General features: G+C 53.4%; 1 protein-coding gene across 1 annotated transcript; it reads left to right on the top strand.

The window, feature by feature from the left end:
• The first annotated feature begins 12,143 nt into the window (after positions 1 to 12,143).
• On the top strand, positions 12,144 to 26,297 carry LOC119957204 (rho GTPase-activating protein SYDE1-like). Its single transcript, XM_038785019.1, has 5 exons — positions 12,144 to 12,519; positions 13,736 to 13,862; positions 16,097 to 16,275; positions 24,009 to 24,240; positions 25,602 to 26,297. The coding sequence occupies exons 1-5, from the start codon at positions 12,313 to 12,315 to the stop codon at positions 26,036 to 26,038; spliced, it is 1,182 nt and encodes a 393-aa protein (XP_038640947.1). The 5' UTR covers positions 12,144 to 12,312; the 3' UTR covers positions 26,039 to 26,297.
• Positions 26,298 to 26,589: the final 292 nt, after the last annotated feature.

Raw genomic sequence — 26,589 nt, 5'->3', positions numbered from 1 at the left:
TATAGCTTTCTCTGAGATTCCGCCCTCATTTTTCTGAATTCCAGCAAATACATTCCGAACCGATTCAATCTCTCCTCTTAAGTCCATCCAGGAATCCCAGGAATCAGTCTGGTAAACCTTTTCTGCACTTCCTCCAGAGCAAGAACATTCTTCCTCAGATAAGGAAACCAAATCTGCACACAATATTCCAGGTGTGGCCCCACTGTCTAATTCCGGAAGACATCCCTGCTCCTGTACTCGAATCCTCTCGCTATGAAGGCCAACATACCATTTGCCTCCCATCCTGGCTGCTGTACCTACATGCTTACCTTCAGAGACTGGCTGCATATTCCCCTCTCCTAATTTATGGCCATTCGGGTAATAATTTGCCTTCCTGTTTTAGCTACCAAAGTGGATAACTTCACATTTATCCAGATTATACTGCATCTGCCATTAATTTGCCCACTTGCTCAACTTGTCCAAATCACGCTGAAGGATCTCTGAATCCTCCTCACAGCTCACCCTCCCACCCAACTTGGTGTCATCTGCAAATTTTGAGATATTAGATTTTGTTCCCTCATCTAAATCAGTAATATATATTGTGACTAGCTGGGGTCTGAGCACCGATACCTGTGGTTACCCCCCCCCCCCCCCCTCCCCCACTAGTCACTGCCTTCCACCTGGAAAAGACCAGTTAATTTTTGTTCCCCGTCTGCCAACCAATTTTCTATCCATCTCAATACACTACCCCGAACCCCATACACCATAATTTTACACATTAATCTCTTATGCGGGACTTTATCAAAAGCCTCTTGGCAGTCCAAATAAATCACATCCACTGGCTCCCCCTCATCAACTCTCCAGTAGATTTGTCAAGCACGATTTCCCCTTCATAAATCCATGCTGACTCTGTCCTATCCTGCCACTGTTTTCTAAGTGTTCTGCTATAAAATCTTTGATTCTCAAATTTTCCCCACTACCGACGTCAGGCTTACTGGTCTATAATTCCTTGGTTTCTCTCTACCTCCTTTTTTAACTAGTGTGCAGGAACTGTCCCAGAATCTATAGATATTTATTTTTATTCGTTCATGTGCCACCATTTATTGCCCACCCCTAATTGCCCTTGAGGGGGCAGTTAAGAGTCAACCACATTGCTGTGGGTCTGCAGTCACATATAGGCCAGACCGGGTAAGGACGGCAGATTTCCTTCCCTCAAGGCCATTAGTGAACCCGATGGATTTTTATGACAATCGACAAGGGTTTTATGGTCATCGTTAGACTTTCAATTCCAGATTTTTATTGAATTCAAATCTTACCAACTGCAGTGGTGGGATTTGAACCTGGGTTCCCAGAGCATTACCCTGGGTCTCTGGTTAACTAGCCCAGTGACAATACCACAAAGCTACCAAATCTATAGAATCTTGGAGGGTGACCTCCAATGCATCCACTATTTATCGAGCCACTTAAGTACTCTGGGATGTAGATTCTCAGGCCCTGGGGATTTATCGGCCTTCAATCCCATCAATTTCCCCAACACCATCTCTCTACTAATATTGATCTCCTTCAGGTCCTCCTTCTCACTAAATCATGCGTTCCCCAACATTTCTGGTATCCTATTTGCATCTTCATTTGTGAAGACAGAACCAGAGTATGTATCTAGTTGCTCAACCATTTCTTTGTTCCCCATTATAAATTCCCCTATTGCTGACTGTACAGGACCTACATTTGTCTTCACCAATCTTTTTCTCTTCACATACCTACAGAAACAGTTACAGACAGTTTTTATGCTCCCTGCAAGCTTACTCTCGTATCCTAATTTCCCCTACTTAATCAATCCCATGGACCTCCTTTCCTGAATTCTAAACTGCTCCCACTGCTCAGATTTGTTGTTTTTCTTGGACAACCTGTATTCATCATCTTTTGCATCGAATACTATCTCTAATTTCCCTTGTAAGCCATGGATTGGCCACCTTTCAAGTTTTAACTTTGCGCCAGACAGGAATAAACAATTGTTGCAGTCCCCCCATGTACTCCTTGAATGTTTGCCACTGCCTATCCACAGTCATCCCGTTATGTAATGTTTTCAATCGATCAAAGCCAACTCGCGCCTCATATCATCGTAGTTTCTTTTATTAAGATTCAGGACCCTTGTCACAGAATCAACTATGTCACTCTCCATCTAGCTGAAAAATGCTATCATACCACGGCGCCGAGGTCCCAGGTTCGATCCTGGCTCTGGGTCACTCTCCATGTGGAGTTTGCACATTCTCCCCGTGTTTGCGTGGGTTTCGCCCCCACAACCCAAAGATGTGCAGAGTAGGTGGATTGGCCACGATAAATTGCCCCTTAATTGGAAAAAATGAATTGGGCACTGTAAATTTAAAAACATTCTATCATATTATGGTCGCTCATCCCCAAAGGATTTTTTTTTTTTTTTTTTTTTTTTGGCAACAATTAGGTTGCCAATGATTCCATTCTCAATTCACAATACCCAGTCTTGGATGTCCCAATATCTAATTGATTCCTCAACGTATTGGTCCAGAAAACCATCCTGTATACACTCCAGGAATTCCTCCTCTACGGTATTGTGGCTAATTTGATTTGCATAATTGGTATGTCGATTAAAATCACCCATAATTACAGATGTTCCTTTATCACATGCATCTCTAATTTCTTGTTTAATGCCATTCGCAACATCACCACTGTGTACAACGCCCGTAGACGTTATGAAACAAAAATGAAATGAAAATCGCTTATTGTCACGAGTAGGCTTCAATGAAGTTACTGTGAAAAGCCCCTAGTCGCCACATTCCGGCGCCTGTCCGGGAGGCTGGTACGGGAATCGAACCGCGCTGCTGGCCTGCTTGGTCTGCTTTCAAAGCCAGCAATTTAGCCCAGTGCGCTAAACCAGCCCCTAGTGAGCTAAACCAGCCCCAAAAGACATTATTTTGCCCCCTTGGTGTTTCTCAGCTCTATCCCGACCATTATTCCACATTGTCGGAGCCAACATCCTTCCTCGCTATTGCGTTAATTCAGATGCCAGTGTTGTCGCTGTAGCAGGATTGGGATGACTTGGCTAAGGGTGCAGCTAGTTCGAGACCACAAGCCTTCAGTACGGTTGACAGAATGGTGTCAGGGCCGTTAGCCTTTGCAGCACCCAGTGTCTTTGAACCTTTCTGACATGAGGTGGAGTGAATCAAATTGACTGAAGATTTGCTTCTGTGATGCTGGGGACTTCCGGAGGAGACCGAGATGGATCATCCACTCGGCACTTCTGGCTAAAGATTGTTGCGAATGCTTTAACTCGTCTTTTGCACTGATGTGCTGGGCTCCTCCATCATTGAGCATGGGAATATTTGTTGGGGCCGCCTTTTCTGGTAATGGTCCACCACCATTCACAATTGAATCATAGAATCATAGAATTTACGGTGCAGAAGGAGGCCATTTAGCCCATCGAGTCTGCACCGACCCTAAGGAAAGACAACCCCACCCAAGCCCACACCTCCACCCTATCCCCGTAGCCCAGTAACCCCACCTAACCTTTTTGGACACTAAGGGCAATTTATCATGGCCAACCCACCTAACCTGCACGTCTTTGGACTGTGGGAGGAAACTGGAGCACCCGGAGGAAACCCACGCAGACACGGGGAGGACGTGCAGACTCCGCGCAGGCAGTGACCCAAGCCGGGAACCGAACCTGGGACCCTGGAGCTGTGAAGCAACGGTGCTAACCACTGTGCTACCGTGCTGCGCACTACCGCGAAGAACTGCAGAGCTGAGATCCGATTTGTTGGTTGTGGGATTGCAAGTAGTTCTGTAAAGTAGCTTCACTGGGTTGGCACCCTCATAGCTTAGGTGTAGCCAGGTGCTGCTCCTGGCATGCTCTCCTGCACTTCTTACTGAGCCAGGGTTGATCCCCCAGCTTGACGGCGAATATGCCGGGCCACGCGGTTGCAGATTGTGGTTGAGCACGATTCTGCTGTTGCTGATGACCCACAGCACCTCGTGGATACCCAGCCTGTGAGATTTACACACTGAAAGATATGCCGGCATTGGAGGCAGTCCAGAGAAGGTTGACCAGGTCGATCCCGGGTATGGAGGGATTTTCTTATGAGGAGAGGTTGAGTAGTTTAGAATGAGGGAGGCGACCTTATTGATACATATCGGATTCTCAGGGGGCTCAACAGGGTAGATGCTGAGAGGTTGTTTCCCCTCGTGGGAGAGTCTAGGACCAGAGGGCAGAATCTCAGAGTAAGGGGGTCGCCCATTTCAGACAGAGATGAGGAGGAATTTCTTCTCCCAGAGGGCAGTGAATCTGTGGAATTCTTTATCGCAGAGAGCTGTAGAGGCCGGGTCGTTAAGTATGTTCAAGGCTGAGACAGACAGAGTTTGAATCAGTGAGGGAATCGAGGGTTATGGGGGTGAAGGGGGAAAGTGGAGTTGAGGGTTATCAGTCATAGAACATAGAACAGTACAGCACAGTACAGGCCCTTCGGCCCTCGATGTTGTGCCGAGCCATGATCACCCTACTCAAACCCACGTATCCACCCTATACCCGTAACCCAACAACCCCCCCTTAACCTCACTTTTTAGGACACTACGGGCAATTTAGCATGGCCAATCCACCTAACCCGCACATCTTTGGACTGTGGGAGGAAACCGGAGCACCCGGAGGAAACCCACGCACACACACGGGGAGGACGTGCAGACTCCGCACAGACAGTGACCCAGCCGGGAATCGAACCTGGGACCCTGGAGCTGTGAAGCATTTATGCTAACCACCATGCTACCGTGCTGCCCAGTGTGTCATGGCGGAGCAGACTCGATGGACCGAATGGCCTAGTTTTGCTTGTGCTCTAATTTGCCCTGTTGGTTAGCCCGTGAGATTTGCAGCCTGTGTTAGCCGAAGTCTTAAACAATAGTGTTCAGAAAGCCACTTAGAGATCCTGGAGTTTCTCATGGGGCCTCCGAAAATGCTGCATAGTTTCTGAGAGTGTCTTAATTCGCTTCCTGTGCTGGTGAGGCTGGAGGTTGATAGATGGTACCTGGAAATATTGAGAAGTGTCGGTCTGTGTTGTGTTCCTATTAAGTCATGGCAGGAAGAGAGGTGAAGGAAAGTGATGAGCATTCAGCAAGCCCCTTGTGTTTTTTGGGTATAATCCATGTAAAAACTGACTGGAGCAAATGAGGGCATCTTTTGGCATTGCCCTCGAGTGCACACATCTGTTATAAATCTTTCAGGACTTGGGCGACTTGGGCCCAGGCACCCATCACCTTCCAGGATCAGGTTCAGTCCCGGCAAGGCCCAGGTGTTGGAAGCTGGGCCGATGGTGGGGCGACCTGGCAGGAGTGAGATTCCGCGAGAGGTCGGGAAGGGATCGCCGACGGAAAGGTCGGGATTGGGAAGAGAAGAGGCTCTCTCCCGCTCCGTTCCCCAGCTCCTGCCCCCGCAGGGGGGTGGTGCTGTGGGTGTTGGAACCCAGACCCAACGTGCGTTGCCGTTCGATTTATATAAGCAGGCACCAACTTCCACACAAGGAGAAGGAAATGTGTAATTGAAAGCAGCCCACGGCCGATGAGTGTCAGCAGAGCACATTCTGTTCTGGGAATGTGACCACATACACACAAATACAGAAGAAAAAAATAAACCCAGCCCGGGGAGCTCTCCAATCTATTTTTAGCGCTGTCGAAGAATGCTTCCTCGATCTGCCGTGGGTTAAGCATTCCGTCTGGCCATTTATGAAATTAAAATCGCTTATTGTCACGAGTAGGCTTCAATGAAGTTACTGTGAAAAGCCCCTAGTCGCCACATTCCGGCGCCTGTCCGGGGAGGCTGGTACGGGAATCGAACCGTGCTGCTGGCCTGCTTTGTCTGCTTTAAAAGCCAGCGATTTAGCCTGGTGAGCTAAACCAGCCCCTGGGCGGGTATAAACGGGTATATTTACAGGGGCGGCGAGGCCATTCACGATCCCCAGAAAAGGGTTCTTGTCGCTGCTCTTCCTCGTTGGTTTGATGTTTGCCTCGCGCTCGGTTTCCTCTGTCCCCCCCCCCCCCCCTGGGATCGCCGCACGGAAACCTGGCCCCAGCGCTCAACGGGTTTTGCGGACACCCGGCTTAATTCTTGTAATGAATACCAGACCCAGCGGATCGAAATTTCCTGGAACCGCGCCCGTTGTGTGTCGTTCTGTTTGGGAAATGGGGATTGCCTACATGCCGGGGGGGGGGGGGGGGGGGGGGGGCAGTGAGTGGGTGATCCCTACCCCGGGAACCTTAACCCAATGATCTTAGCAGGAAGTGCCACGGACATCTGGGTCTGCGCCATCTTATTGGACGATAAAGTCGCAAAAGTAAAGTCGCCGTAGTCCCAGATGACCATAGGCTGCTTTCCCCTTTGAGGGGGGGGGGGAGAGCTGACAGGTGGTGATTTAACCTGAGGGTCGCCACACCTCAGGCGAGGTTGAGAAGGCCGGGCCTTTGACAATAACCTCAGCCGGTACGGGAATCAAACCCCCGCTGCTGGCCTCGCTCTGCACCAGGAGCCAGCTGGACAATTGGATAATAGTGTGACGTGGGAATACCAAAGGAAGTTCTGCATTCTTATAACCTCAGAACACCTCTTTTTTACATTAATTTATGGGATGTGGGCGTCGCTGATGAGGCCCAGCATTTATTGTCCACCCCTCATTGCCCCTTGAGAAGGTGGTGCTTGAGCCGACCTCTTGAACTGCTGCAGTCCATGAGGTGTAGGTGCACCCGCAGTGCTGTTAGGGAGGGAGCGCCAGGATTTTGACCCAGCGACAGTGAAGGAACGGCCGATACATTTCCAGGTCGGGGTGGGGAGTGACTCGGAGGGGAACTTCCATGTGGCCGTGTTCCCAGTTACAGCCATTGAAGTCTCTTTCGAAGTTCAGCCACGGTTGTCCTGTAGGTTGCTAGGCAGCCAATCTGTGCACAGCGAGGTCCCACAAACAGCAGTGTGATAATGCCCGGGTAATCTGCTTCTGTGATTTTTCTCTGTTTCGGGGGGTGGGGGGGGGGGGGGGGGGGATAAATATTGGCCAGGACACCAGAGAGGAATCAACTACTCTCCTTCGAGACAGCGCCTTGGGAAGACAGACAGGCCCACGGATCAATGTGTTTGATTAGTCGCCCTGAACGTTGCGCTGGAGAATCTACCTGGATCATGTGTTGAAGCCTCCCGATCGGGGACCTGAGCCAGATTCAGAGGCGGGTGAGGTGTCTACAGAGCCATGATTTAAAGATTTGAAAAGCCACTTTTGTCTCGCTAATGAGGAGGGATCATAGAAACATGTTATTTTTTCTTTATTCTTCTATCGGATGTGGGCCTAGCTGACCATCCCTAATTGTTCTTGAACTGAGGGTCTCGCTCGGCCATTTCAGGCAGCAATTCAGAGTCAGTCACATTGCTGTGGGTCAGGAGTCACATGTAGGTCAGACCGGGTAAGGACGGCAGATTTCCTTTCCCTAAAGGACATTAGTGTACCAGATGGGTTTTCCCAACAGTCGACCAGAGTTTCATTGTCATCATTACTGAGACTAGATTTCAATTCAAGATTTTTTTTATCTACATGTGGGGCAAAGGTTAAAGGAGAAAGCAGCCCCAGCCATCAGCTGAAACATTCACTCCCACCACAACCACAGCAGCAGCCATGTGTACCATCTATAAGATGCACTGCAGTAACTCGCCAAGGTTAGGGCAGCACGGTAGCACAAGTGGCGAGCACTGTGGCTTCACAGCTCCAGGGTCCCAGGTTCGATTCCCGGCTTGGGTCACTGTCTGAGCGGAGTCTGCACGTTCCCCCCCGTGTCTGCGTGGGTTTCCTCCGGGTGCTCCGGTTTCCTCCCACAGTGAAAATCGCTTATGGTCACGAGTAGGTTTCAATGAAGTTACTGTGAAAAGCCCCTAGTCGCCACATTCCGGCGCCTGTTCGGGGAGGCTGGTACGGCAACCGAACCGTGCTGCTGGCCTGCCTTGGTCTGCTTTAAAAGCCAGCGATTTAGCCCTGTGTGCTAACAGTCCAGTCCAAAGACGTGCAGGTTAGGTGATAAATTGCCCTTAGTGACCAAAAGAAAGGTTGGGAGGGGTTATGCTCTATGTTCCTGAGACAGCACCTTCCAAACCCACGACCACTGCCATCTAGAAGGACAAGAGCAGCAGACACCGGGGAACCCCACCACCTGGAGGTTCCCCTCCAAGTCGCTCACCACCCTGACTGGGAAATATATCGGCCGTTCCTTCACTGTCGCTGGGGCAAAATGCCGGAACTCCCTCCCTAACAGCACAGTGGGTGTACCTACACCTCATGGACTGCGGCGGCTCAAGAAGGCGGCTCACCACCACCTTCTGAAGGGCAACTAGGGCTGGGCAACAATCGTCAACCTAGCCAGCGATACCTGCATTCCATGAACGAATTTATAAAGCATGAGAGTAAATGTAGTCATGGTCTCGGGGGGTATTTTACAGTTAGAACCTCCCCCAACCCCCTCTCATGATGATAGTGATAGTGTGAGGCAATTCTTACAAATGTGGAACACGCTGAACACTTCTAACTACAACTGATATCACTTAGAATCCCTACAGTGTGGGCAGCACGATGGCGCAGTGGTTAGCACTGGGACTGCGGCGCTGAGGACCCGGGTTCGAATCCCATTCCCGGGTCACTGTCCTTCTGGCGTTTTGCACATTCTCCCCGTGCCTGCGTGGGTTTCACCCCCACAACCCAAAGATGTGCAGGGTAGGTGGATTGGCCAGGCTAAATTGCCCCTTAATTGGAAAAAAAATAACTGGGTACTCTAAAATAAAAAAAAAACAAGAATCCCCACAGTGCAGAAGGAGGCCGTTTGGCCCATTAAGTCTGCTCTGACCCTCCAAAAGAGCTCCCTACCTAGTCCCACATCCCCAAAACCCCACCTAACCTGCACATCCCTGGACACCTAGGGTCAATTTAGCATGGCCAATCCACCTAACCTGCACATCTTTGGACAGTGGGAGGAAACCGGAGCACCCGGAGGAAACCCACGCACACACGGGGAGGACGTGCAGACTCCGCACAGACAGTGACCCAAGGCCGGAATTGAATCGGGTCCCCAGCGCTGTGAGGCAGCCGTGCTAACCACTGTGCTGCCCACTTCACCCCTAGAAAGGTAGCTGCCATTGAGGCTGACCGTGTAACCATTGTAGCCTCTCCGAAGGTATGTGGTGATACAATTGAGGTGTTTACAAAGTGAAAAAGGAGGCGAGAGGTCTGTTGCATTGCCAGTCACAGCATGGTGTAAGGATCCTTGATGGTTTATGGAGGAGTGTGTGCACCATAGGGCCATGTGTTCATGACTGTATCCTGTTATCCTGAGATCTCCTAACCTTTCCGGTTTCCTTTTCACTGAATCAAAATCACAGAATAATACAGCACAGAAGGAGGCCATTCGGCCCATCGAGTCTGCACCGCCGCTTGAAACACACCTGACCTAATCCCATTTGCCAGCACTTGGCCCATAGCCTTGAATGTTGTGACGTGCCAAGTGCTGATCTTTTTAAAGGATGTGAGGCAACCCGCCTCTACCACCCTCCCAGCCAGTGCGTTCCAGACCCTCACCAACCCCTGGGTAAAAAGGGTTTCCTCAAATCCCCCCTAAACCTCCTGCCCCTCACCTTGAACTTGTGTCCCCCTCGTGACTGGCCCTTCAACTAAGGGGAACAGCTGCTCCCTATCCACCCTGTCCCTGCCCCTCAGAATCTTGTCCACCTCGATCAGGTCGCCCCTCAGTCTTCTCTGCTCCAGCAAAAACAGCCCCAGCCTGTCCAACCTCTCTTCATACCTTAAATGTTCCATCCCAGGCACCATGCTGGTGAATCGCCTCTGCACCCCCTCCAGTACAATCACATCCTTCCGATAATGTGATGACCAGAACTGCACACAGTACTCCAGCTGTGGCATCACCAAAGTTCTCCAACTCCGACACAACCTCCCTGCTTGTGTAATCTATCCTTCGATTGTAAAGGCCAGTGTCCCATATGCCTTTTACACCACCCCATTGACCTGCCCTTCTGCCTTCAGAGATCTCTGGACAAATACGCCAAGGTCCCTTTGTTCCTCGAAACCTCCCAGTGTCAGGCCATTCATTGAATACTTCCTTGTCACATTATTCCTTCCAAAGTGGATCACCTCACACGTTTCAGGGTTAAATTCCATCTGCCACGTTTCTACCCATTTAACCATCCCGTCTATATCTCCCTGTAACCCAAGACTCTCAATCTCGCTGTTAACCACCCGGCCAATCTTTGTGTCATCCGCAAACCTACTGATCCTACCCCCCACATAGTCATCTATGTTGTTTATATAAATGACAAACAATAGGGGAACCAGCACAGATCCCTGTGGGACCCCACTGGACCCTGGCTTCCAGTCACTAAAGCATTTTCCACATGATGTACATGTGTGTCTGTGTCTCTGTGTGTGTGTGTGTGGTAGATTTTGGGTATTTGTTTTGTCTTGTGGTTGTATGTAAGATATCCCCTTAGAACTAATGTCTTCACAAACTCTTTCTATGTGTATTTTGGGGATAGAAAATTATTGACCTGCTCCTGTAAAGGTGCAGGCTGGTCCCATATCCGAAGAAAAAGACGTTATAATGTGTTACTAGTGCCTCTGGTATCAGTGGAGTGCGGGGAGGCATGTCTCACAGCGCCAGGGACCCGGGTTCAATTCCGGCCTTTGGTGACTGTGCGGAGTTTGCACTTTCTCCCCGTGTCTGCGTGGGTTTCCTCCGGGTGCTCCGGTTTCCTCCCACAGTCCAAAGACGTGCAGGTTAGGGGGATTGGCCATGATAAATTGCCCTTAGAGTCCAAAAGGTATGCAGGTTAGCTGGGGTTATGGGCTTGCAGAGATCGGGCGGGGGACTGGGCCTGGGTGGGGTGCTCTTTCAGGGAGGTAGTCAGCGCCCACTCGATGGGCCGAATGGCCTCCTTCTGCGCTGTGGAGATCCTGTGGAATTCTGAACACTCATGCTATTTTGAGGGTTTGTTGCATTTATTTGCAAAAATGAAAATGCTTCAATACAAATATAGATGTGTTTAAAAAACAGGGTTGCACAAGAGTGCTGATGGAGAGATTATTTCCTCTGGTCAGTGGGAACCGAGAAGAAAGGTCAAATAACCTTTAAAATTAGCGGCAGGCCATTTGGGAGAGAAATGGGGTATACCGCTAGATGGTGGAATACTTGACAAACCCCACCCCCCCCCCCAACTAGGATGTCGGTCAATTGGAGCATTCAAGACTGGGGGCACACTGAGACGGGACATCACGATAATCTATAATATTAATCTTTTATTTGTGTCACAAGTGGGCTTATATTTTAACACTACAATAAGTTACTGTGAAAAGCCCCTAGTAGTCACATTCAGGCGCCTGTTATAGAACATAGAACAGTACAGCACAGAACAGGCCCTTCGGCCCTCAATGTTGTGCCGAGCAATGATCACCCTACTCAAACCCACGTATCCACCCTATACCAGTAACCCAACACCCCCCCCCACCCCCTTAAACCTTACTTTTATTAGGACACTACGGGCAATTTAGCATGGCCAATCCACCTAACCCGCACATCTTTGGACTGTGGGAGGAAACCGGAGCACCCGGGGGAAACCCACGCACACAGGGGGAGGACGTGCAGACTCCACACAGACAGTGGCCCAGCCGGGAATCGAACCTGGGACCCTGGAGCTGTGAAGCATTTATGCTAACCACCATGCTACCCTGCTGCCCTCCTGCTGTTTGGCTACACAGAGGGAGAATTCAGAATGTTCAATTCACCTAACCTGCACGTCTTTCGGGACTTGTGGGAGGAAACCGGAGCACCCGGAGGAAACCCACGCAGACACGGGGAGGACGTGCAGACTCCGCACAGGACAGTGGCCCAAGCCGGGAATCGAACCCGGGACCCTGGAGCTGTGAAGCAACAGTGCTAACCACTATGCTAGCGTGATATGGATCAAAGGCAGACCCAAGGATCAGGTCAGCTATGATCTAATTGAATGGGGGAGGGGGGGGAGGGGTTTGAGGGGCTGAATACCCTCCTGTTCCTGTCTTTCTCAGGGAAGTTAGGGACAGATAATAAATTTGATCATCTTCGCATCTGGCAGATCCTGAGAGCTAACGAACTCCGAAAGCATTGACTCACTGCTTGCTGAGGCTGTACGGGTATTGTGGGCATACGTCACGTGGCCACGTTCTCTACCAGAAGACCACAGAAGCAGGTGTACGCCGCTAATGTGTTTTGTGTCCCCTGCCAGGCGCCCGCACGCACCAGCTCGCCATGAAGCTGGAGCCTCGTGGGGTCCTCTACCTGAAGGTGTCGCTGGTGGAGCTGTGGGAGGTGCCGCTGTGCTGTGCCGAGGAACACCGTGAGCCCAGGGTCTTCAGGGTGGAGCTCAGCGCGCTGACGGAACGGGAGAGTTCCGGAGCCCGGGTCCCGCTGCTGATCCAGAAGTGCGTCTCCGAGATTGAGAAACGGGGCCTAAAGGTGGGTCTCGAGTGCCAACAGCTCTCAGGGTGGATGGGGGGGGGGGGGGGGGGGGGGGGGGGGGCGGGGGTGGCGCGGCGGAGGGGGAGCGACGGAGGGGGACAAGAGGAAACCAGACCATGGTCCGAGCGATGGAGGTTTCGAAGGGACGGAGGGAGAGGGAAAGGCAGAGACGGCGATGGAGGGGCTCGCAGGCTTGTCGAAGACCAGGTTCGGGATTGCGATGCGGAGTCAGGTAGTGGAGGAGAACTTGGAGGTTAGAAACGGGGCGATGCCAAGAACGTAGAGGGTTAAAGTCTGAGATTGGGTAAGCGAGGGTGGGAACGATGGAGTGGGGGTAGAATGTGAGATGCGGTGGGGGGGGGGAAGGATGCGGAGGGAGCCGTGTCTGTGAGGGCTTTCATTGTAGGGGTGGGTGCCCTGTCTGGGGAGGGAACGGGAGGAGGGGAAATGGGGAGGAGGAGAGCTGAGGGGGGGGGGGGGTGATTACTGCTGAAGTGAGGGAGGGTACGATGCGGAGAATCAAGGGTGTGGGATTGTACCTGGGCAGTGAGGGGTTGTGGGGGGGGGGGGGGGGTGAGGCTCAGGGTTGTGGGTCCTCAGTACGGGGATGGGTGGGGGGGGAGGGGGATTGGGGTGGGGCCAGTGCAGTGGGAGGTGAGGCTGAGTGTTGGAACCTGGGCAGAGGAGGAGGGGTGCCGGGTTGGGGAGAGGTTGATGGGTCTGGGAGTGTGATTCTGGTCATCTCATGCCATCTTGCTAATCTGCTGGGGATCATGCCAGCGAGAGCCCCCTCTAATGGCAGGTGGCAGCACTGCATTTTGATCGACAAAACACCAGAATCCAGAGTTGAACCAGGACACAAAAATAAATAATTCCACTGTGAAATATTAAAAACCTTTAACTGTGCACAAATATTTTTAAAAAACCAGTGAAAAATAATTCAGATCTGGATTAAAAACAGAAAATGCTGTACATATTCAGCTGGTCTGGCACCTTACAGCATTCTGCTTAACTCTCGCCTAAAAATATGTTTTAGATGATATTTCTCGGGGAGATTTGTATTTTATTGAGCTTATATCAGTCCTTGGGTTGGACAGGTGATCTCTCAGCTTGCCTCTAGTCTTGAGGTGTTTGGGGGATGATGTTACAGGAGTTTTAAGGTGCATCCTGACGGAAATGTGTTCTTTTTATTTTGTGATGTTTGGGCGTCAAGGCTGTGGGCCTGTACCGTCTCTGTGGCTCAGCTGCTGTGAAGAAAGAGTTACGGGACTCCTTCGAGCGCGACAGCGCCTCTGTGAACCTCTCCGAGGAAATCTACCCCGACATCAACGTGATCACAGGTGAGCAACGAGGCAGGAATGCCCTCTGACCCTGGCGGTGGTGGGGGGGGGGGAATCGCTTTACCTCCCTGACCCCGGCCAGGGGGTGGAGGGGACGCCCGACCTCTGACCCTGACCGGGGGAACTCTTGACCTGTGACCCGGGCAGGGGGGAGCGCTTGACCTCGGACCCTGGCGGTGGGGGGGGGAATCGCTTTACCTCCCTGACCCCGGCCAGGGGGTGGAGGGGACGCCCGACCTCTGACCCTGACCGGGGGAACTCTTGACCTGTGACCCGGGCAGGGGGGAGCGCTTGACCTCGGACCCTGGCGGTGGTGGGGGGGGGATCGCTTTACCTCTGACCCCGGCCAGGGGGTGGGGTGGGGGGGGGGGGGGGGAACGCCCGACCTCTGACCCTGACCGGGGGAACTCTTGACCTGTGACCCGGGCAGTGGGGAGCCCTTGACCTCGGACCCTGGCGGGCAGTAGCCCCTGACATTTGACCCACAACAGAGCAGACATGCTCCACATTGCCTCCGATTCCCTCATAGAATCCTCGTGCGCCCTTCAGCCCATCCTGTCTGTGCTAGCTCATTGAGAAAGCTGTCCAATCATTCCCACTCCTGTGGCACTTTCCACAGACCCGGGTAAATTTCTTCAATTTATTAAATTCCCTTTCGCAGTTTACGATTGAATCTGACTCCTTTTCGTAACGACTCGCTGCATAAAAAGGTTTTCTTCATCTCTGTTTTATTTTTTCAAAACCGTTTTCCTTCTCTTACTGACCCTCCCCACGACCACCAGCGCATAGATTTACCGCTATCAAATTTTGAAACCTTTTTTGAAGCCTGCTTGGCAGTAAAAATTGCATCTTCGACTGTCTTTCCGCCTCCTTCCTGCCCCTTCTCTCTTCCTATCTGCCCCCTTCCCCCAACCTTGTGCCTGGCCCACATGTCATAGAATTTACAGTGCAGAAGGAGGCCATTCAACCCATCGAGTCCACACCGGCCCCTGAAAGAGCACCTTACCTAAGCCCACGCCCCCCAACCTATCCTCGTAACCCAGTAACCCCGCCTAATCTTTGGACACTACAGGGCAATTTAACGTGACCAATTCACCTGACCTGAACATCTTTGGACTGTGGGAGGAAACGGGAACACCTGGAAGAAACCCACGCAGGCACACGGGGAGAACAGGCAGCGACCCAAGCCGGGAAGTCGAACCTGGGACCCTGGAGCTGTGAAGCAACAGTGCTAATCACTGTGCTATCATGCCTGCCCCCTGCACTTCCCAGCTGCTCCTCCGACTGCCTGTCCCCACTCCTGCCCTTCCCCGCCTCCCTCTTGCCAGATGGTGAAATGTGAATTCAATAAAAGTCGGGATTTAAAAGTCTAGTGATGACCATGAAACCATTGTCATGGTCGGGAAGGAAATCTGCCGTCCTTACCCGGCGTGGCCTACATGTGACTCCAGACCCACAGCAATGCGGTTAACCCTTGACTGCCCCTGTAAGATGGATGAGCGAGCCCCTCAGTTCAAAGGGCAATTAGGGAATGGGCAACAAATACTGGCCCAGCCAGCGACACCCATAGCCCATGAATGAAGAAAGAACATATCCCCATTCTGTCTCCCGGCTTCTCCTGTCCCCACCAACCCGCCGCCCCACCCCATCTCTGACTCCTGGTTCCCCCCCCCCCCCCCCTCCCTCCAGTGCTCCCTCTATCTCTTGCCCGGTTGACCTACCCTGCTATCTTGCTGCCCCCCATTACTGTGAACATGGGGAATAACTTGGCCATGGCCAAGGGCAGCACGGTAGCATAATGGTTAGCACGATTGCTTCACAGCTGCAGGGTCCCAGGTTCGATTCCCGGCTTGGGTCACTATCTGTGCGGAATCCGCACGTTCTCCCCCGTGTCTGTTTGGGTTTCCTCCGGGTGCTCCGGTTTCCTCCCACAGTCCAAAGATGTGCAGGTTAGGTGGACTGGCCAGGCTAAATTGCCCTTAGTGTCCAAAATTGCCCTTAGTGTTGGGTGGGGTTACTGGGTTGTGGGGATAGGGTGGGGGCGTGGGCTTGGGTAGGGTGCTCTTTCCAAGAGCCAGTGCAGACTCGATGGGCCGAATGGCCTCCTTCTGCACTGTAGGTTCTATGAAACACGAGCAAGGAGATTGGCCTCCCTCACCATTGACCTTGAATGGGGCTCGTTATTCTGCTGGTCAATTTACATTCCCCTTCCTGACTCTCTTCCTCTGCCGCAGGCATCCTCAAAGACTACCTTCGAGAGCTGCCGTCCGCCCTCATCACGAAGACGCTGTACGAAGTGGTGCTGGAGGCCATGGCCAAGTGGCCCTTGAAGATGGCCATGGGCGTACCAGATGCCGGTGCCACTCCTGCTAACACCGTGGCTTTGCTCGACTGCCTGCCCGAGGCGGAGAAGGTAAGGCCACGTTGAGAGAACCTTGCTCTGTTCCCCCCGGTATGCCCAGTGAAGCAGCTGGCGGTGGGCTGGTACGGGCCGAGGAAGATCTTTGTGCAGTTGGGGGAGGAAGGGACACAGTGAACTTTGTGGATGGCTCAGCAGTTTGCGATGGTGGGTAAGCGAGGGAGAGAGCGGCCTGTTCAACTGGGAGTGTTAGACGTTTCCACTTTGTGACATTGCAATGGTCGTGGTTGATCAAGTGAGGCCATTCAGCCCACATGCTTCATCTTCCGTTGAAACCTATGATGAACTGCGGAGATCCTGAGGGGGATGCTCCGTCGCCCGACGCCGATATCGTAATCGGCGATCGGGCGGAGTGGATTCCGGCACCGGTCAGCCACGCTCCAACCCCCCCGGAAGTGGAATAATCGGGCCGCGCGCCATTGCGTCATCGGCAGGCCATTCCCGCTATGCTCCACCCCTGATGGGCCGGCTTCCTAACTGGCTGCCTGACTGTGTCCAGCGCCGCCACACTCGGCCGGGGTCCCTGCCGCTGGCCGGGGAGGGGCTTCCCCGAGGGCTGGGGGAACTGATGGGGGGGGGGGGGGGGGCCTGTGGGGTTGCGGATGGCGGATCGGGTCCGCGCACGGCCAGCGCCATGTTGTACGGCTTGACCGGCTGCCGGTCGTCGCCGTGCGAATGCGCGGCCAGGGACGTTATCGGCACGGGAGCCGGGGGTTTCGCCCGGCGCCGCTGCTAGGCTCTCACGGGTACTGAACTCGATGAGGGTTCGCCGCCGATTTCCGGGTTGGAAAACGGCCAGGATTTCTCAGTTTGAGCCGGCACTTAGCCGCTGAAACGGAGAACCCAGCCCCCTGCCTCCACCTGCCAGCCCAGAGCCCAGTCGGTGTTGCTCACTCTTTGTGCGAAGGGCTTCCTGTTGTGTCCTGAACCTGCCACTTAGCGCCCAGGTCCTTGTTTGTGAAAAACACATGGATTGGGAACAGGGACAGGCCATTCGGCCCATCGGGCCTGCTCCGCAGTTCAATAAGATCGTGGCCTTAACTCCATTGGCCTACCCAGCGACACCAACATCCTGTCAATTAATTTTTAAAAGTGGCGCTATAGCTGAGGCCTAACTTGTGTTGTAAACGTTTACCATGACTTTGCTGCTATTGTTTACATAGAATTTACAGTGCAGAAGGAAGCCATTCGGCCCATTGAGTCTGCACCGGCTCTTGTAAAGAGCATCCTACCCAAGGTCAACACCTCCACCCTATCCCCATAACCCAGTAACCCCACCCAACACTAAGGGCAATTTTTGGACACTAAGGGCAATTTAGCATGGCCAATCCACCTAACCTGCACATCTTTGGACTGTGGGAGGAAACCGGAGCACCCGGAGGAAACCCACGCACACACGGGGAGGACGTGCAGACTCCGCACAGACAGTGACCCAGCCGGGAATCGAACCTGGGACCCTGGAGCTGTGAAGCGATTGTGCTATCCACAATGCTACCGTGCTTGTATTTTATGCAGCTACGTGTAAAGCCAGGGGCCTTGTCTGCTTTTTAATAGCCTTCTCAACTTGCCCTGCCACCCTCGTCTTCAAATCCTTATCTAATTTCCATGTACATGATGGAGGCCGGGATTCCCCTACCCTGCCAAACCAATTGTGATGTTCCAATCCCCCACTAGTGGCCTCCGGGCACAGGCTACCCCCATCACTATCCCCACCACCTCCCTCACCATCACCCCAAACCCCCTCACACCCCCTCACCACCCCTTTCACCAACCCCCCCACCCTCCCATCACCCCCTCACCCACCCTCACCACCCCCTCACCCCCTATCACTACCCCCTCACCACCCCCTCACCAACCTCCCCACCACCCCCTCACCAACCCCCCCACCCTCACCAACCCCTCATCAGCCCCCCACCATCTGTCCTTCACCATCCGCCTTACCACCCCCCTAAGCATCCCCCTCACCACCCCCATCAGCCCACCTATCACTCGCCCCATCACTCCCCCCATCAGCCCCCCAATAGCTCCCCATCACTCCCCCAACAGCTCCCCATCACCCCCCTAAGCCCCCCCCTCACCACCCCCATCAGCCCACACCTATCACTCGCCCCATCACTCCCCTCATCAGCCCTCCCATCAGAGCACCCACCAGACATCCCCAATCAGATCCCTCATCGGCTCCCCCAACAGCCCCAATCAGATCCCATTTTGAGCGGACGGCCCAACACTGGGATTCCGCTGGAATCTGGTGAACTCCCCCCCCCCCCATGTGTAAATCCGCATGGTGCCAGGAAAGACCTGCACATTGGGCCCTGCCTCAGTGGAGGGGCCCGCGGTGATTCTCCGCTGGTGGAAGCACCTAGACTCCAGAACAGACAATCCCGGCCGCTGTCTCTGCCTCTATCTCAGTCGTCCCCTTGTGGTGCAGTATTCCCCGTTTTAATAATCTAATAACCTTTTGTGTGAAAACATTTTGCAGACTTCCCCTTTCATTCTTCCAGCGATGACCCTCGAGTTGTGTCTGTTTGACTAACCTGTGCTAACAATTTCTCACTGTGAATGCTTTCCGAAACTTTTTTGGATCCCAATGAATTTGTTCCCTCTTGTCGAATCACCCCAGGACCTTTGTCCGTGGTGCTCGCTTCCTTCCTTTAACTGCACCCCATCTGGAACTTAACCAAAGCCTTGTACAAATTTAACTTCCCTTTTATTTGCCAGAGTGCATATGTACAGTGGTGGCATTGGAGGCAGTTCTGGCGAGATTCACCAGATTGATTCCGGGGATGAAAGGGTTAACGTATGAGGAGGGATTAACCAGTTTGGGTTCGTCCTCGCTGGGGTTTAGACGGCTGAGAGGGGATCTGGTTCAAGATATATAAAATATTTCAAGGGATTGATAAAGTAAATGTAGACCCAATGGGCGCGATTCTCCGCCCCCCCACGACGGGTCGGAGAATAGCGGGAGGGCCTTCCCGACATTTTTCCCGACCTCCCGCTATTCTCCCCCCCCCCCCCCACGCCCGCCCCCCGACACGAATCGCTGCTCGCCGTTTTTTTTACGGCGAGCAGCGATTCTCCCCTATCCGATGGGCCGAGTTCCCAGGCCTTTACGGCCGTTTTCACGAATTTAAACACACCTGCTATCACGGTTCGTGAAAACGGCCGCAAAGTGCCGTTCTGCACAACCATGCCACCGATTGGCACGGCCGCACCACGGCCATGGCAAGGGTGGTATGGGCCCGTGATCGGTGCCCACCGATCGCGGGCAGCGGGTCCGAATCCCGCGCACTCTTTGTCCCTCCGCCGCCCCGCAGGATCAGTCCGCGGGGCGGCTGAGGGGCATGGCGGACCGCGCATGCGCGGGTTTGACGCATATGCGCGATGACGTCATCCGCGCATGCGCGGGTTGGAGCCGTCCAACCCGCGCATGCGCGGCTGACGTCATCGTGCGCGTCAGCCGCCGTGAGTCTTGGCGGCCGGGCTTAGCGAACATTCGCTAAGCCCGCGCTGCCGTTCTTCCCGGGGCCGCGATGCTAGCCCCGACTGGGGGGGGTGAATCGGGTCCCGGGAGAGGGCGCGGAGGCTGCCGTGAAACACGGCCGGTTTCACGGCAGCCTTTACGACTCTCCGCATTTGCGGAGAATCGCGCCCAATATTCCCCCTTGTGGGGCAATCTCGAACACGAGGGCATGGATATAGGCTGAGAGGCGAACTCAACCTACGAGATGAGGAGGAACTAGTTCTCGCAGAGGGTGGTGAATTTGTGGAACTCGCTGCCCCCACAGTGCGGTGGAGTCTGAGTCATTAAATGGTTTCAAGAGGGAGATAGGTGTATTTTTGATTTTAGAAAACGGGTTAAAAGGATAATGGGAACAGGTGGGAAAGTGGATTTGAGACCAGGAAGAGATCAGCCCTGATCTGATTGAACGGCGGAGCGGGTTCGAAGGGCTGAATTGCCAACTTGTGCCCTAGTTCCGATGTTCCTATAAGAATTAGGAGCTGGGATAGACCATTTGGCCCATTGCGCCTGCTCTGTCAGTCAATTGGAAGTAGTCCCTAGAGGATCAATGCCAGGAGTGGGTGGTTGGCCTCATGACCAAGGGTTGGCCAGGTTAGACGCTGGAGCAATGTATCACCACTGGACTTGTAACACGCAGACCCAAGGTGATGGCCTGCGGATCAGAGGCTGGGAATTCTGCGCAGAATAATTCTCTCCCTGACTCCCCAAAAGACTGCCCACTATCAACAAGGCACAAGTCAGGAGTGTGCTGGAATGCTCTCCATGCGTCTGGATGAGCGCAGCTCCGACAACACCCTAGAAGAAGCTCAACAATATTCAGGACAATGCGGCCCTGCTTGATTGGCACCCCTTCCACAAACATTCACTCCCTCCACCACCGACGCACAGTACAGGCATCGTGTACCGTCTGCAAGATGCATTGCAGTAACTCACCAAGGCACCTTAGGCAGCACCTTCCAAACCTACGGTCGCTGCCATCTAAGAAGGACAAGAGCAGCAGATACCTGGGAACCCCACCACCTAGAGGTTCCCCTCCGAGTCACTCACCATCCCCACGTGGAAATGTATCGGCCGTTCCTTCACTGTCGCTGGGTCAAAATGCCGGAACTCCCTCCCTAACAGGTGTACCTCGGAACGTTGGCCATCGCGGGAGAGAATGCAGACGAGGTTCGACGTTTCATCTTCCAGGCTCCCTCAGTCCAACACTGGCCCTGTCGGCCTGGGACTGTGGGCTTCGGTCAGCGGCTTGAGCCCGCGACCTTCTGCACCCGCTGCTGAGGGAAGTTGGGAAAGGGTTTTCCGAGGAATGGCAGAAGCTTGTAAGACCTCTCTCTCTCTTCCACAAACGGCAATCGATGCTAAATCAACTGTAAACTTTAAAACTGAGATTGATGGGTATTTGCCATCGAATGATATTAACGGAGGCGGGTGTATGGAGTTAGGCTATTTTTTGTTGCAAAAAATAGTCTTTATTTGTAGCATATCAGCTTTCCTGCAACTTGCTTGCCCTCTGGTGGTAACATACCGCCTGTGTGTGCTAATCCAATTTTATTTATTTATTTATTTATTTAAAATTTAGATTACCCAATTATTTTTTCAAATTAAGGGGCAATTTAGCGTGGCCAATCCACCTACTCTGCACATTTTTGGGTTGTGGGGGCGAAACCCACACAGACACGGGGAGAACGTGCAAACTCCACACGGACAGTGACCCAGAGCCGGGATCGAACCTGGGACCTCAGCGCCGTGAGGCGGTTGTGCTAACCACTAGGCCACTGTGCTGCCCCTTGTACTAATCCAATTTTGACGTATCTTCCAACAACTTATCCGCCAGAGGGTGAGCAGTGCCGCTTGGCAGAGCCTCGGACGTGGTTGGGGTGTCAAATCCCGCTTACTTTTAAATAACCATTAGGGCACGAACAGCGAGCGGTTAGGAAAACGGCCAATCACGTGCCTGGCTAAACTGGACCTGCCGAGATTCCAGACGCCCTAAATCAGGAGGGAAGTTATTTTATTATTTGTTTGTGGGATGTTCTCCCCAGGCTAGGCCAGCGTTTGCTGCCCATCCCTAACTGCCCTTGAACTGAGGGGCAGCTAAGAGACGACGGCACATGCTGTGGGATGTGCCATCCCAGGCCATACGAGGTTATGGGCCAAGTGGTAGCAGGGTAGCATGGTGGTTAGCATAAATGCTTCACAGCTCCAGGGTCCCAGGTTCGATTCCCGGCTGGGTCACTGTCTGTGTGGAGTCTGCACGTCCTCCCCGTGTGTGCGTGGGTTTCCTCCGGGTGCTCCGGTTTCCTCCCACAGTCCAAAGATGTGCGGGTTAGGTGGATTGGCTATGATAAATTGCCCGTAGTGTCCTAAAAAGTAAGGTTAAGGGGGGGGTTGTTGGGTTACGGGTATAGGGTGGATACGTGGGTTTGAGTAGGGTGATCATGGCTCGGCACAACATCGAGGGCCGAAGGGCCTGTTCTGTGCTGTACTGTTCTATGTTCTATGGTGGACAATGTGGTTAGAATAGCTCGGTGGCTGTTTTTGACCGGTGCAGATGAGATGGGCCGAACGGCCTCTCCTGTGCTGCAGACCGCTTTGACTCTGATTCTATGAATGTTGCTGTCCGCTTGTCAGCTCAGGCCGGGTTGTTGCCCAGGCCTTGCTGCATTTGGACACAAGCTGCTTCAGCATCTGAGGAGTCGCGAATGGTGCTGAACATTGTGCAGTCGTCAGCGAGCATCCCCGCTTCTGACCCATGATGGACGGTAACCCCTCTGTTGGTCCCTGATGCGGATTGCTAACCGAACAGTTAATCCAGAGTCCAGCGGTAAACCGATTACAAACCCTCCTCAAAACCCACGTCTTGTCGCTCACTGTTCTCCTGGACACCAACGGGAAGAAGTGACCCTTCAGTTCTCGAGCCTTTGTGTTTAAAATGATAAAAAGATTTGAAAAAACATTTGCAGAGAAATGATTGGCTCTGGCAGGAGCAGCCGGAACAGGAAGGCACCGTTTTAAGATAGGAGCGAGGTTATTTAGAGGTTATTTAAGAGCATTGTATCTGGAAGGCTAGTGGAATCACACACTCCAAATATTGGATGCTGCGGTGCCGATTTGAATTTTTCCAATTTTCAGCTTGACGTGTTTTTATTGGATATGTGATAAAGCAAGCAAATGGAGATGAGCCAAGATCCTGTTACCCAGGGAGGGTGGTCCTGAGATTTGAGACGGGAGGGTCCTGGGATTTGAGGCGGGGAGGGTTTCTGGGATTTAACGTGGGGAGGGTCCTGGGATTTGAGATGGGGAGGGGGATCCTGGGATTTGAGATGGGGAGGGTCCTGGGATTTGAGATGGGGAGGGTCCTGGGATTTGAGATGGGGAGGGGGATCCTGGGATTTGAGATGGGGAGGGGGATCCTGGGATTTGAGATGGGGAGGGTCCTGGGATTTGAAATGGGGAGGGTCCTGGGATTTGAGATGGGGAGGGTCCTGGGACTTGAGATGGGGAGGGTCCTGGGATTTGAGATGGGGAGGGTCCTGGGATTTGAGATGGGGAGGGTCCTGGGATTTGAGATGGGGAGGGGGATCCTGGGATTTGAGATGGGGAGGGTCCTGGGATTTGAGATGGGGAGGGTCCTGGGATTTGAGATGGGGAGGGGGATCCTGGGATTTGAGATGGGGAGGGGGATCCTGGGATTTGAGATGGGGAGGGTCCTGGGATTTGAGATGGGGAGGGTCCTGGGATTTGAGATGGGGAGGGGGATCCTGGGATTTGAGATGGGGAGGGGGATCCTGGGATTTGAGATGGGGAGGGTCCTGGGATTTGAGATGGGGAGGGTCCTGGGATTTGAGATGGGGAGGGTCCTGGGATTTGAGATGGGGAGGGTCCTGGGATTTGAGATGGTGAGGGGGATCCTGGGATTTGAGATGGGGAGGGTCCTGGGATTTGAGATGGGGAGGGTCCTGGGATTTGAGATGGGGATGGTTAAAATACAGAGGGAGAGGCGGAGTTTGCCGATCAGATGGAAAGCTCGGAGGAGTAATGGAGTTTGGAGGGGTCGTGTTGCGGACGGTGATGTGGAAGATGTCAAAGGGTGAGGGGTCAAGCCAGAATTGAGAGTGGAGGCTTCATGGGAAGCGACAGAGCTTGTTCTCCTGCTATCTGCGCTGTTCAATCTCTCTGATCCCATTTCTCTCTCTCTCTCTCTCAGGCCACTCTCACACTCCTCCTTGACCACCTCAGCCTGGTGGCCTCTCTGCAAGAGTCCAACAAAATGACGTGTCAGAACCTGGCTGTCTGCTTTGGGCCGGTACTCCTGGGTCAGAAGCAGGAATCCTCTCAGCCAGGCGCCAGAACCTTTTCTCATTCCAAAGAGCTCGCCAATGCCCTGGACTTCAAGATGCACATTGAGGTTCTACACTACCTGCTGCAGCTGTGGCCTAGTAAGTACAGGGGTCACTTTGATACCAATCCATGCGTGTAAGAATTTCAAAGGCTTTTATAATCCAAATCAATCAGCTCCAACACCCACATAATGACTGACTCACTTTCAGTTCTTCCCCGGGATGTGGGCGTCCCCGGCTGGGCCGGTATTTATTGCCCATCCCTAATTGCCCTTGACCTGAAGGGCTAGTTTGGCCATTTCAGAGGGCATTTAAGAGTCAACCTCATTGGCTGTGGGTCTGGAGTCACATTAGGCCAGACCGGTTAAGGACGGCAGATTCCCTTCCCTCAAGGACATTAGTGAACCCGACGGGTTTTTACGACAACGTTTCCAGGATGTTTTTGTCACCATTACTGAGACGGTCATTTACCTTCCAAACTTATTCATTCAATTTAAATCTGGAGCATTAGCCCGTGCTGGTTACAGATCTGGTGACATGACTACCACCCCACTGTCTCCACTGTGGCAACCCAGAAAGTCCACCCTGAGTTCACTAGTGTTCACCCAAGGCTATCACCATTGGTCTCGAATGTCTGATCTTTGCAGGGACGGATTTATCAGGGTCCCAGCTCCTTCCGATTTCTCCTTTCCTGCACTTTGACAGGGACAGTGTAGAGAGAGCTTTACTCCGTATCTAACCCCGTGCTGTACCTGTCCTGGGAGTGTTTGATGGGGACAGTGTAGAGGGAGCTTTACTCTGTATCTAACCCCGTGCTGTACCTGTCCTGGGAGTGTTTGATGGGGACAGTGTAGAGGGAGCTTTACTCTGTATCTAACCCTGTGCTGTACCTGTCCTGGGAGTGTTTGATGGGGACAGTGTAGAGAGAGCTTTACTCCGTATCTAACCCCGTGCTGTACCTGTCCTGGGAGTGTTTGATGGAGACAGTGTTGAGGGAGCTTTACTCTGTACCTAATTCCGTGCTGTACCTGCCCTGGGAGTGTTTGATGGGTACAGTGTAGAGGGAGCTTTACTCTGTATCTAACCCCGTGCTGTACCTGTCCTGGGAGTGTTTGACGGGGACAGTGTAGAGGGAGCTTTACTCTGTATCTAACCCCGTGCTGTACCTGTCCTGGGAGTGTTTGATGGGGACAGTGTAGAGGGAGCTTTACTCTGTATCTAACCCCGTGCTGTACCTGTCCTGGGAGTGTTTGATGGGTACAGTGTAGAGGGAGCTTTACTCTGTATCTAACCCCGTGCTATACCTGTCCTGGGAGTGTTTGACGGGGACAGTGTAGAGGGAGCTTTACTGTGTATGTGTGTGTGTGTGCTGGTAACCAGCAGCACATCTCCCTGTTGGGCCGAATGGCCTATTTTGCCGCAGATTTCTTCCTCTATTTCTCCATTTTGTCTCTCTGCAGGCGACCGAGTCCGAGTCAGACGGGACAGGTTGTTGGAGCAGTCACAGCCCACCAGCCGCCTGCCCCTCGGGCGGCAGCCACCAATCCCCCCGCCCGCCTCCGCCGAGGAGGTGGTCTGCCGGAACCGCGTGGGGCGTGCCGCCGGCTCATCCCGCAACCGCCACGCCGGTGACTGGAGCAGCTGTGGCCGGAGTTACCTGGGGCCTGGAGGCGAGCGGGAGGCGGCCAATGGCGTCCAGGTGCCGGCCCTGAGCCAGGGCCTCCTGGACGGGCCGGGGGCCGGCGAAGGACAAGGCGGCGACCCGTACCCCGGCGGCGACCTTGGCGATTGCGGCGAGCTGGACTTTGAGTCGCCTTTCACCGGCCGGCCGAAGGACTTTGACAGCCTGATTGCCGATATCGAGCGGGAGCTGGCAAAGAAAATAATTTTCCTCTGAGGTTCAGGCCTGGTCGCCAACAATGACTCTGAGCAACGTGGCCGTGTGCCCCTCCCGGCCTGTGCCCAGGCCCCGGTGCCTGGTCCGCACCATCTTGATGCCACCCGGTGCCACGCCCGAGGAAGGCTGTCCCAATCCTCAGTCACCAAACTCGCCTGTGCAATGCCTCCGCCCGCTCCCTTTCACCCTCACCCTCCCAACCCCTCAGTCCTTCAATGTAATGGAGGAAACACACACGCAGAGCGCCCCCCCCCCCCCCCCCCCCGCCGATCGCTTCAGAATCCGGGTAAAGCCGCCTCACGTTCAATTGCCAAAGGTAGCCCAAAGCAGGGTCAAGACAGGGTCAGCCAAAGAGCCAACTCGCTGCCGCCACCCCCTGATTGACCTCTCACCCCTCGCCTCGCCTCTACGCCAGTCGAATTTCTCTACCCCCCTCCCCCCCAGGGATAACGGTTAAGACTCCAACTCCCATATGTTGCCTGGAGCGTTCCTGTCCTTGGCTGGGGATGTGGACAAATTACCCCGCCCGAAGGGTTGTGAGTCTTTGCAAG

This window comes from Scyliorhinus canicula, chromosome 25 (assembly GCF_902713615.1).
Source record: "Scyliorhinus canicula chromosome 25, sScyCan1.1, whole genome shotgun sequence".
In the NCBI taxonomy this organism is placed as follows: domain Eukaryota; kingdom Metazoa; phylum Chordata; class Chondrichthyes; order Carcharhiniformes; family Scyliorhinidae; genus Scyliorhinus; species Scyliorhinus canicula.
Note: the sequence above shows the minus strand (reverse complement) of the source record. Positions and strands in the feature narration are given on the sequence as shown.

Excerpts from the sequence above, each read along its gene's own strand:
- LOC119957204 (XM_038785019.1), top strand. The coding sequence starts at position 12,313 with ATGAAGCTGGAGCCTCGTGGGGTCCTCTACCTGAAGGTGTCGCTGGTG. Across the intron at positions 13,863-16,096 it reads CGACATCAACGTGATCACAG|GCATCCTCAAAGACTACCTT; the intron begins GTGAGCAACGAG and ends CCTCTGCCGCAG. Across the intron at positions 24,241-25,601 it reads CCTGCTGCAGCTGTGGCCTA|GCGACCGAGTCCGAGTCAGA; the intron begins GTAAGTACAGGG and ends GTCTCTCTGCAG.